Raw genomic sequence first — 12427 nt, forward strand, 5'->3', positions numbered from 1 at the left:
TCTGCTAATGTAGGACAAGGGAAACCTACCATCGCCCCAACAATTTAAGCTTCCCAATTTCTTACCATTCTCAGTACAACTTTTCCTAAAAGAGAAACCTGTCATTCATTTCTTTTTAAAGCAAATACACACATGAAACACAAAAATATCACACTATAATTTCTTTCTAAAACATGTCCTTAAATAGAACATCAATTGTCAGTGCTGGTTTCTGTTAAGCTCATCAAATTGTTAAACACATGTATGAGAAAGATAGTCTTGAATTTTTGTTTATAATTCAAGTTATAGAAATCTATGACAAAGAAACTAAGCTTTAATCAATATCCAATACACACGTGAAAATAATATAAAGTGCCGGGCTCGGTGGCTCAGCCTGTAATCGCGCACCTTTGGGAGGCTGAGGTGAGTGGATTGCCTGAGCCCGCGGGTTCGAGACCCACCTGGGCAGTGAGACCTCATCTCTACAATAAATAAATTAAAAAAAAGTCAGTCGGGCGTGGTAGCCCATGCCTGTAATTCTGGGTACTTGGAAGGCTGAGGTGAAAGGATCGCCAGAGCCCAGCAGGTCCAGGCTGCGGTGGCTGGGAGCGGCCACTGCACTCCAGTCTGGGTGACAGAGTGAGACTCCAACTCAAAAAAAAAAAAAAAAAAAGAAAAAAGAAAATAATATAAAGTAAAGCTTTAAATTATCAAATAAAACTACAAAATGACTAAATCTCTAAATTAGTGCTCTACATTTGGTTTGGTAAACTTTCTATGATATAATTTTCAGTATAAACACAACAAAGAAGCACCTGTAAAGACTCAAAAAAATTACCAAGCTGTTAGGAAAGGAATCTAAACCATTTGGTGAACCTTAATTAAGCTCCAAAGATTAAAACAGGATAAAATCTTGATATAAGGTATGATCCCTTTTGTTAAACAAACATAGGCATACAAATACATATACCTACATAAGAGTATATGTGTGTATATATATATATGCAGGGTGTGTGTAAAAAAAAAGAGAAAAATATACTATTGTATCTTCCAGTGCTAAACCCCTTAAATGCATCATCTCATTTGAACCTCACCACTGAAGAAGTTATCAAAGCCAATTTATAGAATTAAAAATTAAGAAATATTAGGTAATTTGCCCAAGATTATATGGATAATAAGAAACAAAGTCAGTATTTGAACCCAAGTTGTCCCAATTCCAAAGCCCACGTTCTTTCACTACATTATGCTACTTCCCTACCTATTAGACTGTTGCTATTACAATTAAGGAGAGAGACAAATGACTACATCTACACTTCAATAGTCAATTTTTAAATGTTACCTGGATAACTCTGTAAGGCTTGTATATTTAACAAAATAAAACTCCACGATTTCTAATTTCTGGTGATGTGCATTGAACTTTGTAACAAATATATTAAATTTGAGAATAAGGGGGCAGGGGAGAAAAAGCCGTACAAAGACTACAAGAGTTATGTCAAAAAAAGTTACATAGCTTCAGGAATCAACCTCAAGATGTTCCTACTCCAAAGACAGGATAATCTGAGCATTCATAGGGATAATAATAACAAAAAATCAAGATGTAGAAAATGTTTAAATCTATGAAGTCACAATGGTACTAAACAAAAAAAGGTTATCATTAGAAAATGCTAGGAAATCAAATTATTTTTCTGATATCTAATTGAAAAGAATCTATCAGGTTATCCTGACTTTCCTATACAAATCATGCCACCAGATAATCAAAGATTTTTAAAGAGGTATTTCTGCTGATAAGTGAAGGAATAAATTTGATTTTGCACAATGGACCCAGGCACTGAGCACCAATAGCTAACATTACAAATAGAGACAATCCAAAATTAAGTGCCCCTTAAACCCTAAATAGTGCCCTCTAGCCACCCATCCTACCCACATGAAGAATCTATAACTGATCAAGTCTTCAGATCCAACAACCAATTTGCAGAGAAGAAAGCAACTAGCTAAATTAAGGGCACTATAGTGATTCAATCAACAAATTCAGACTACCAAAGACTCTACAGGAAAAAATAACCTGGTTTCTTTAACAAATAAATTACAGAGGAGAAAAAAAGAAATGGAGGAAGAAGACCAAGAGACCTAAGAAACATATCTCTGAGCCGGGCTCGGTGGCTCAGTCTGTAATCCCGCGCCTTTGGGAGGATGAGGTGAGTGGATTGCCTGAGCCCGCGGGTTCGAGACCTGCCTGGGCAGTGAGGCCTCATCTCTACAATAAATCAAAAAATCAGTCGGGTGTGGTAGCGCATGCCTGTAATTCCGGCTACTTGGAAGGCTGAGGCGGAAGGATCGCCGGAGCCCAGCAGGTCGAGGTCCAGTCTGGGCGACAGAGTGAGACTCCAACTCAAAAAAAAGAGAAACATATCTCACAACTGCAGTATGGGGACCTTATTGGAAACCTGTTTCAAACAAACTATATGTATATGTATGTATATGTGTGTGCGCATATGGAAAAATTTGGACCAGAATGAAAATTTCCACACTTTATTACTACTACTATTTAGGAAGTGATACTACTACTGTAGTTATGTTTAACCAAAAAAAGGTCTTTTGGTTTTACAGATATATACAATATTCAAGGATAAACTAACACTATTAGTAAAATTTGCTTCAAAATAATGAGTGGGTAGAATGATGAAACAAAATTAGGCATGAGTTATTAGTATATAAGGGCTGTATCCAGTTACTAAATGTTTGCAATTTTCTATAATAAAGGGGTAAAAAAATAGACACTAAAGCCTTTTCCCAATTTTCCATGGAAAGAGGTCATGACAATATCTGACATTAAATGTAATTTCTTCTGTGATTAAAATGCACCACAGTTATATATTATATACTACACCTTAGCAGTTATGGGGTATGCAGTTACACCCTATATCTCAACAAAACACGTTGACTGATCCTCAAGTTTAATAAAGAATTGATGTTTTTTAGTTCTTAATGGACATCCCTAGGCAAAAGTTGCTGGGAAAAACACTTACCTGCATGACTGTTGAAATGTGCAAAGTTAGCAAAATTGGCTGTAGCTGTTGACTGAGGAGCTGGAGCGGCAAAGATGTCTGAGCCAAGATCACTCAAAAGGTCAAACTGCTTCTTCTCCTGCTGCTGCCCTTGAGAGCGACCTACAACTGGGGACTATAAAACATAGATTATCAATAAAGATTTTCCAGTCCAATCAGTAAAATTTTTATATAAAACTACCTTCAATTTGCCAAACTTAAAACACATTTATACACAGGAAGAATTACCTCTTCTCATTTTTCACTCAAACCTTTTGCAAAAACAGTGATTTATTCAGATGTCCTAGGATGCATTACTTAAAAGGACAGAATTTAATCCATAGTACTATGCCTGAGAACCATTCTTGGATGGGATATAGGTTGCAATGTCACACAGTAACAGATCTACAAAGTTCCTTCAACTGTAATATAAAGTGCAGAAGTACAAACTTTATTTAGGTACAACCTATGAACAGACAGTTTGATCAGTTTTTGAAAATAAGACATACTGCAAAGCTACCTATGTTTCATAATCAGACATGTGGGAAAATTCTACTGTTTAAGAAATTTCTTCCTGTAAAAGTGTGTCAGAGGTTATATTACAGGTCTAACTCTAACGGTCACCATAGATTCATGTTTTAACAATTGTATATAGCTATAGCAACATTCCTGTATCATATACCTTACAAAGCATCAGTTCTAGAAGTCAAAGAATATTAGCAAAAGCAAAAAGAAGAAAAATATACACATTTCAGCCACTTAACTATCTTTTAATGTATTATAAGTCATTAGGACATAATGCTACTGGCATACAGGGTTATGCTGCTGTCTTAAAGAAATCTCAAACTCTTGGCCGGGTATGATGGCTCACACCTGTAATTCCAGCAGTTTGGAAGCCTGAGGCAAGAGGATTGCCTGAGCCCAGGAGTTCAAAACCACCCTGCACAATATGGCAAGACCTCATCTCTACAAAAATTTTTTTAAAAAAATAAACTAGGCGTGATGGCATACACCTGTCATTCCAGCTACTTGGAAGCCTGAGGCAGGTCGAGGTTATAGCAGCCATGATCATGCCACTGCACTACAGCCTGGGTGACAGAATGAGACTCCAACTCAAAAAAAAAAAAAAAAAAATCAAATTCTTGATACTCAATTCTCCTTAAGAAGTCCACAAAGATTTACAGACTACTCACCTGACTTGGTGTACCCTTATTTAAGTGCAGTGCTGGTGCAGAATCCCCTAAAAGAGACTTCAGTGGTTTGACCTCAGGTGTGCTGCTTGTGCTACTGGCAGAGGACCCTGAAATAGATGCATGCACTGATGCCACCACTTTGGCTTGTTCTGGCGGGACATACCTAAAATGTGAAAATTAGTTAACTAAGAAAAATTAATTAAAACTAAAGAAAATTCTACACTAAAAAATGACACGCTTAATTCTAATTTTTTATAAGATTATTTCAACTTTTAGCTTATTTGAAAACCTCTCACTTAGAATTAATAGTTTAGGATTACATTTAATTGAATCCTAAACTCAGAGAAAGAGCAATAAAGAATAACCAGAAAATGTGTTTCAATTATTTACTTACGATTTTTTAAGATAATACAAGATAACAACTACTTTTTTTAAACAATGGAGAATCTACAGTTAGTCACGATCAATAGTTAACACTGTAATTTTTAAAAACATCTTAAGTTCATAAATAACATCTGAAGACCGATAAGAAGATAGGAAAACATTGTATCACAGTTAACAGTCTAAAATATAAAGGCCTATTACACATCTATAAGAACAAGATCAACAACCCCATTTTAAATGACTAGAATAAGCAATTTACAAAACTTGACACAGAAACAAGAACACTTTTAACCCAATAAAAATGCAAATTAAGGTTGTATTCACTTATGATCTGAGTGCAGACTTTACAAATTTTCTATTGCTACCTACTAAAATATATAAATAGGTATGCTTTGTACACCAGTAATACCACTTCTAGAAACTATTCTTACCACGGTACTCTTTATAACTTCAAAAAACTGGAAGACAAAGCCAACATCCAGCAGGAGAAAAATATTTTAAGAGATTATGTTAAAATGCATACAACATATTACTACATAGCTACTCTGACTTTAACATAAAAAGATGTCCATAAACCTTAACAGGTCTTTCAGGTTTGATCCCAGTCATGTAAATACAGGAATCATGGAAGGGTAGTGAAGGAAGGAAAGAGAAGTCGTGTAAGGATATAGCACCCAAATTACTGGCAATGCTAACTTCTAGGGTTGGGATTATGTAAGAGCTTTTGTTCTCTGTAATTCTGAGTTTTGTCCTACCTTCCTTTCACTCCACCCCCTGCCCCCCATATTCAGTAGGTGGGGAAAGTAGGAAAACAGAGTGGTTAAGAATATTTATTCCAGAGAAGACAGAGTTCATATTACAACTATACCTGTGATGTGAAACCTTGTGCAAACTATTTAAACTCTTTTTACTTCCATTTTTTTCATTTACAAAATGGAGAGATCGGGTTGCTGTGTGTGTTCAACAAGTTAACATCTGTAAAGCATTCAGACTAGTCCTAGTAAAGGTGTTTATTAGTTGTTTTCAAACTAAGTAAAAATCACAAACAATAAAACACTTTTTTTCAGTAAATGGGAAAGATTACAAGAGATATGAGAACAAATACAAGAAGTCATGCTTTCCCGTAATTTACTATATCACTAATGATATCATGTTGAGTATAGCCAAGTCTCACCTAAGAATAAAATCAGTAAGAGTTATTAGTCCCAAAGTCTTATTAATCTTGTATAACATGGAAGGAAAGTGATTTGAGAACTGGTCAAAAGAACAATTTCAAAATCCCTTTAGATAATACCAGCATTACTATTTTTTTTTTTTGTTTTTATTTTTTGAGTTGGAGTCTCACTCTGTTGCCCAGACTGGAGTGCAGTGGCCACTCCCAGCCACTGCAGCCTTGACCTGCTGGGCTCTGGCGATCCTTGCGCCTCAGCCTTCTGAGTAGCCGGAATTACAGGTGCGCGCTACCACGCCCGACTATTTTTTTATTTTATTGTAGAGATGAGGTCTCACCTGCCCAGGCGGGTCTCAAACCCGCGGGCTCAGGCAATCCACTCACCTCAGCCTCCCAAAGGTGCGGGATTACAGGCTGAGCCACCGAGCCCGGCTGCATTACTGTTTTAAGTATAGGTTCCTACAGTGAGTATTATAAGGGAGACTGCATTTGAATAGTGTTTATACCAAGTTAAAAAAATCATTTTCACTTCACTCTAGTAACATGTTACAGGTGTGCAGGAATCTGGAATAAAAATGTACAGGACCTGGACCTCTTAAATGATGGTCACTTCTCCCTCTCCATCTACCACTTAAACTCTGTATTTGTTTTACTCTTGTTCTTACTATCCTGCTTCTTGGGAAAGAAAAAATAATACAAATTATAATTATTTGAGGTTTTCAGCTATTTGGGTAATGATTTGAATCATATATTATTGTTTCAAATGAAGGGGTGAGGGGCCTATGGTTTTAATTCTATCAGATGTTACACTCACATTTCTCTCGATAACTAAAGCTAACCAATCTAAAATTCTAGCAAAGTCCTAACTAAACTGACTTTCTGAACTGCTAAGAATAACACTGCTGAGAAAACCAATATTAGGTTAGGGCTATGCAAGGAAAACAGCGGTTTTATTTTTGTTTTTTAAGTCGAACTCTCATTGCATCACCCAGGTTGGAGTGCAGTGGCAGGCTCCCCCAGCCACCGGAGCCTCGACCTGCTGGTCTCAGGCGATCCTTCTGCCTCAGCCTTCCAAGTAGCTGGAACCACAGGCAGGCGCCATCACTTGGCTAATTTTTTCTTGATTTATTGTAGAGACGAGGTCTCACCAACTTGCCCAGATTGGTCTCAAACCCCTGTACTCAGGCAATTCTCTTGCCTTGGCCTCCCAAGTGCTAGGATTACAGTCATGAGCCACCACACCCAGTCAGGAAAACAGTCTTACCTACAGGATGGAAGGCCTAGGAAATTAAGAACTAAAATGATAAAAGGATGATTATACCTTTCATTTTCAAATAATCACTTATGCCACCGCATTTTTACTATCACCCCACCTTTTAATATGCTCTACTTTCCTAAGCAACAATTTTACTGGTGTATTTTAATCTATAGTCATACGCAATGTATTTAAGTGCACCTGAATATAGCCCTAGCTAATCCTGCTTTGCAAAAAGTTGTCTACTTTGTAGTGAAATTAAGAATGCAAATTTTGACAAAGCATACAAGTCAGAGCTAATGTGCTCACTAAATGAAGATAAAGACCTCTCCCGTAAACCATAGCAAGTGTTTCCTCAGGACCAAAACAGGTTCTGAATAGATCATTTTCTGGGTTAAAATACAGTTCCTCAGGTAAATAAGAAGCCATTTCCTTCCCCTTTATGTATTCCCTCTATTTGTGACTCTCTGTCCCATCTTAATCTACCAAGAAGGAAATATACACTTCAATATTGATGAAGAAACAACCAAAAGAGTTTGTAGTTAGTGAGTCTTAATCAACGGTACTTAAATTTTGCTCATGTAACTAAAAATGAAGATTCCTAAGAAACTGAACAATAGCCCTATGGATGTTGTCTCTGCTGTGCTTTAAAGGGCTTAGTAGACGTACATACATATGTATAACCTGTTGGAATTTCATTTTAAAAATTAACATCTGATAAACATAATTAGGAAGCATTCCCTTAATGAGGAAGCAAACTGATTTATTGGGTGGAAAGAGATATTTTGAGCAGAGACTTACTATAAGACACGAGTAAGTGGATAGATTACTACGCCACAGCTTTAGCATCGTGACTAGTATAAGGAAGATACTACTAAAAAAAAAAAACTACTCAATAAATATTTGGTAAATTAATAATGATCTAAGAAAGGAGATTTTGGGCTGCGCATGGTGACACAGCCTGTAATCCCAGCACTTTGGGAGGCCAAAGCGAGAGGATTGCCTGGGGGTTCAAGACCAGCCTGGGCAACTTGGTGAGATCTCGTCTCTACAATAAAACACAAAAATTAGCCGGGCATGGTGGTGTGTGCCTGTTGTTCCAGCTACTTGGAAGGCTGAGGCAGAAGGATCACCTGAGCCCAGCAGGTTGAGGATGCAGTGGCAGTGAGCAGTGTGCCACTGCACTCCAGCCTGGGCAACAGAGTGAGACTCTGACAAAAAAAAAAAGAAAAGAAAAGAAAAGAAAGGAGATTTGTAGGACTAAAAATTGTCTACAGAAGTTAACGGGAATAGGAAAGGATTAAACAGAAAGATTCCTAATTCCCAAAAAAGGTAAGAGGCCCTTTATTACTATAACAAAAAGCAAAACAGGCTGCTGTTAGGTATAGATGAGTTATGATAAAGTAGAGGTAAAGGGTTTTGGAAACCAAATACAATAAAAAGTCAAAGGATAATGAATATCTACCCACCTACCTACTTAATTATTTCCTTCCTGTCTGCCTTCTGTCCTTCATTGTGTCAAACTAACCTACCCATAAATTTTGGGAGGCTTTACTCTAAATAAAAACTATTCACTCACCATCTTTTCTTTTCATATTTTTCTTGTAGAAACTCTTTCACTTTTTGTGGATCCCTGAAGTCTGGAATTGCTGAAGATCTATCATCAAATAATCCTAGCCAAATCTGTTTACAGACCTTTAAAAAGAATTAAAGAAAAAAGTGTTAATTCAACTTTACTTAAGAAGAAATTATGATTCTTTCAGAAAGCTAATCTTTTAGTAGTTGTGATAATACTTTTTTCAATGAGGATGTTTATTATGACCAGAAATGAAGGAGTTACATTTATTTTAATGTGTTGCAGTATGCAGTAAAATTTAGCAACAGAATCATAAAGAGTACCTCATTGGGAAATAAATAGTGAAATGAGATTTGAAAGGATCAAGGACCTGGAGGGTTTTTTTGGTCTTGGCATGATCATAAACTTTACTATTAGCAAAGTCACGTAATCTGATAGAACCTCTATTCCCTTATCCATATAACAGAGGACATAAACCAGTAGCAATTTTATAGGCCCTTAAACAAGTTTAAAAATCAGGCCAGGAGTAGTGGCTCATTCCTACAATCTCAGCACTTTAGGAGGCTGAGGCAGGAGAATCACTTGAGCTCAGGAGTTTTGAGACCAGCCTAGGCAAAATAGTGAGACCTCGTCTCTAAAAAAAAAAATTTTTTAAATTTAAAAAACAAAAATCAAGCAAAAACTACTGGAATCACAATTTGCTATTAAAGTGCAACAATAACAAACACAAATACAAGGTATATACAACACTAGCTTTATAGCTGTCTCCTATGCTTTGTTGTCCAATAGCTAAAAACACGACATTCTGAGATTAAACTTTTTAGAAAAATCAAAAAAGATATGCAGCATAACTCAAATAATATGCAAAGAACGCCAAAAGAACTATAAAGAAAAAACTGATGAAGTAAACTTAATTAAAATTAAAAATTGCGCTTAAAAAAACTTAAAAGAAAAAAAACACGACCAGGCTTAGTGGCTCAGCCTGTGATCCCACAGCGCTTTGGGAGGCCGAGGTGAATGGATTGCCTGAACTCCTGCGTTCGAGACACACCTGGGCAACTTGGCAAGACCTCATCTCTACAATAAAATCAAAAATTAGCTGGGCGTGGCTGAGGCGGGAAGGATTGCCGGAGCCCAGCAGGTCAAGGCTGTGGTGGCTGGGAGCGTGCCACTGCACTCCTGTCAGGGCAACAGAGTGAGACTCCAACTCAAAATAAATAAATAAAAAAAATTTTTTTAAAAAAGGCTGGGCTTGGTGGCTCAGCCTGTAATCCCGCACTTTGGGAGGCCGAGATGAGTGGACTGCCTGAGCCGGAGGGTTCGAGACCCACCGGGGCAACTTGGCAAGACCTCATCTCTATAATAAATCAAAAATTAGCCGGGCGTAGTAGCGTGCGCCTGTAGTTCCAGCTACTTGGAAGGCTGAGGTGGAAGGATCGCCGGAGCCCATCAGGTCAAGTTTGCAGTGCAGTGGCCGGCAGTATGCCACTGCACTCTAGTCTGGGCGACAGAGTGAGACTTCAACTAAAAAAAAAAAAACAAAAAACAAACAAAAACGCAAGCTACCAAGCGATAAAAAAGTATTTTCAAAATGTATAAGAACTTGAATCTAGAATATCGAAAGGACTCCTACAGTTCAATTATAAAAAAGACAAATGGGCAAACCCCTTGGGTCCCCTCCCATTGTGGAAGCTTTTCTGTCCTCTCAATAAATCCTGCTTTCTCTCTTTCAAAAAAACAAACAAACAACCCAATACCTTAAAAAGGAGGCAAAAGATCTGAAAAAATGCTTCACCAAAGAAGATACTAGCAACCTACCACCATTAGTCATATAGAAAATGCAAATTAAAATGATACTGAGACGCAACAAGACACCCATAGATACCACTTAAAAAGCTAAAAATAGTGACAACACCAGGTCTTGGAAATAGTATGGACAACCGGAACTTCTGAGAATGTAAAATGGTATAACCACTTTGGAAAACAGTTTGGCAGTTTCTTAAGAGTTAAACATATATACCTGGCACATAACCTAGGCACTCTACTTCTAGGTATTTACCCAAGAAAAATAAAAGTACTTGTCTACATTCAGATTGTACATAAATATTCACAGCGGCTTTACTGATAACAACTCCAAACTGGAATAACATAAATGTCCACAAATAGATAAAACGCCATTGTTTTGTTAAGCACTGGCCAGGTCAGGTGTTCTTTGAGCTTCAGCTGCCATATTTTCCTAGCTTTGTTCCCCTCACCTGGCTTGGGGAGGTGAATCTCCTCTTTCTACCTCTAATTTACTTTCAAAATAAACTATATTTTCCAATCTAAAAAAAGAAAAAAAAAGAACAACAGGTGAATGAGTAAACAAATTGTGGAATATTCAAAGTGAATACAATTCCACAATTAAAAGGAACAAACTATTGATACAAGAACAACATATTAAGATTATGCTGAGATAAGTCAGGCCAAAACTAAAGGTACATATTGTATAATTCCATTCACTTAACATTTTAGAAAATGTAAACTTATCTATAGCAATGAAAAGCAGGTCAGTGGATTAATTACAAAGGAGCATAAGGAAGCTCTTGGGGATAATAAAATGTATGCTATCTTGTTATTGTGGTGGTGGTTTCATGGTATATACATGTGTTAAGACTCATCAAATTATACATTTCACATATACACAAGCTACTGTGATCAATTATTCCTCAGTAAAACTATCAAAAACAAGTCCACAAGTTTCCAAAATTATTTCAAATAACCATTTATGACACTGTGAAAAGATAGCACCTGGCTTCAAAACGCCTCACAAATATTTAAGAAACCAGGAAAGGAAAAACATCCTTCTCAATCTTACCTGTTCATTGCACTGGGTAAGGGAGAAATAAAGAAAGATAGGAAAAAGGACTCACCCTTATCTCTTATCATGTCCCCAAACATATTTCAAGATACTTCAGGTGGATCCTTCCTATTCCTGGCTTAGTACGGATACTATAAAGTTGTTCAGGAAGTAACAGCTGACACAAACAAGGCCTAAGTGAAGGCACAATCCATTATAAAACATTTCTGTGGCAAAGCCTGAGAAGTACAAACACCTAGGAATAGTCATGTAACTCTGCTAGAAATACTATAAACTGTGAAGAGCCCATCTTGTCCAATAAACATTTAGCGGCTTAAAAAGAACTACATGAGACTGTCTTTATGCAGAAACCTAATTAATAGTTCTCCCAATATGTAATTTTTAAAAATTCTGTGGCTTTACATTACATTCACAGAGGGAGACTTTGAAGTTTCGAATTTTTCTTTTTTAAAATTTACCAAATGAAAAAAACAAGAGACATAGTAGTAATTTGCCCACAGCCATAAAACTATTAACTGTAATTGACAGAATTACTTCAGGACAACTTTATAACACCTAGTCTCTGTATTCTAAAATCTCTACTCACTACCATATACAACCATTAAAACTAAAAGCAATAAATAAAGCATATTAATTAGTTAATTAATTAGAGGAGATAGTCTGAGGGCAAGCCGATCACAAAGTTGCCATCCTGGCACTCATAACAGTAATATAAAGCAAAGACAGTGCTTGATGGTAGACTTTATAAATATTTGACAAAAGCAGCCTGTAGGATTCCCTCAAAATTATGCACTAACTGCTACGGTTCTGTTCCTGTTCTCTGAAAGGCCAAACTGCTAGAGAAAGTCAATAAAAATAGCTGCTTGTGCCGGGCTCGGTGGCCCAGCCTGTAATCCCGTGCCTTTGGGAGGCTGAGGTGAGTGGATTGCCTGAGCCCGCGGGTTCGAGACCCGCCTGGGCAGCGG

The 12427-nt window shown here is 37.0% G+C and overlaps 1 protein-coding gene across 7 annotated transcripts in view; it reads right to left on the reverse strand.

Annotated features, from left to right (window-relative positions):
- AGFG1 (ArfGAP with FG repeats 1) overlaps positions 1 to 12427 on the reverse strand; it is a 65912-nt gene that overhangs the window by 19546 nt on the left and 33939 nt on the right. For all 7 annotated transcript variants that reach the window (XM_021707092.1, XM_008074232.2, XM_021707091.1 and 4 more), the window contains exons 2-4: positions 8606 to 8721; positions 4217 to 4379; positions 3006 to 3159 (exon numbers count right to left, since the gene is read on the reverse strand). In XM_021707092.1, the coding sequence (XP_021562767.1) occupies positions 3006 to 3159; positions 4217 to 4379; positions 8606 to 8721 (433 nt within the window). The remainder of the gene's footprint in view (positions 1 to 3005; positions 3160 to 4216; positions 4380 to 8605; positions 8722 to 12427) is intronic.

The sequence above is a fragment of the Carlito syrichta genome, unplaced genomic scaffold (assembly GCF_000164805.1).
Source record: "Carlito syrichta isolate Samal-C Ts95f unplaced genomic scaffold, Tarsius_syrichta-2.0.1 Scaffold316380, whole genome shotgun sequence".
In the NCBI taxonomy this organism is placed as follows: Eukaryota; Metazoa; Chordata; class Mammalia; order Primates; family Tarsiidae; genus Carlito; species Carlito syrichta.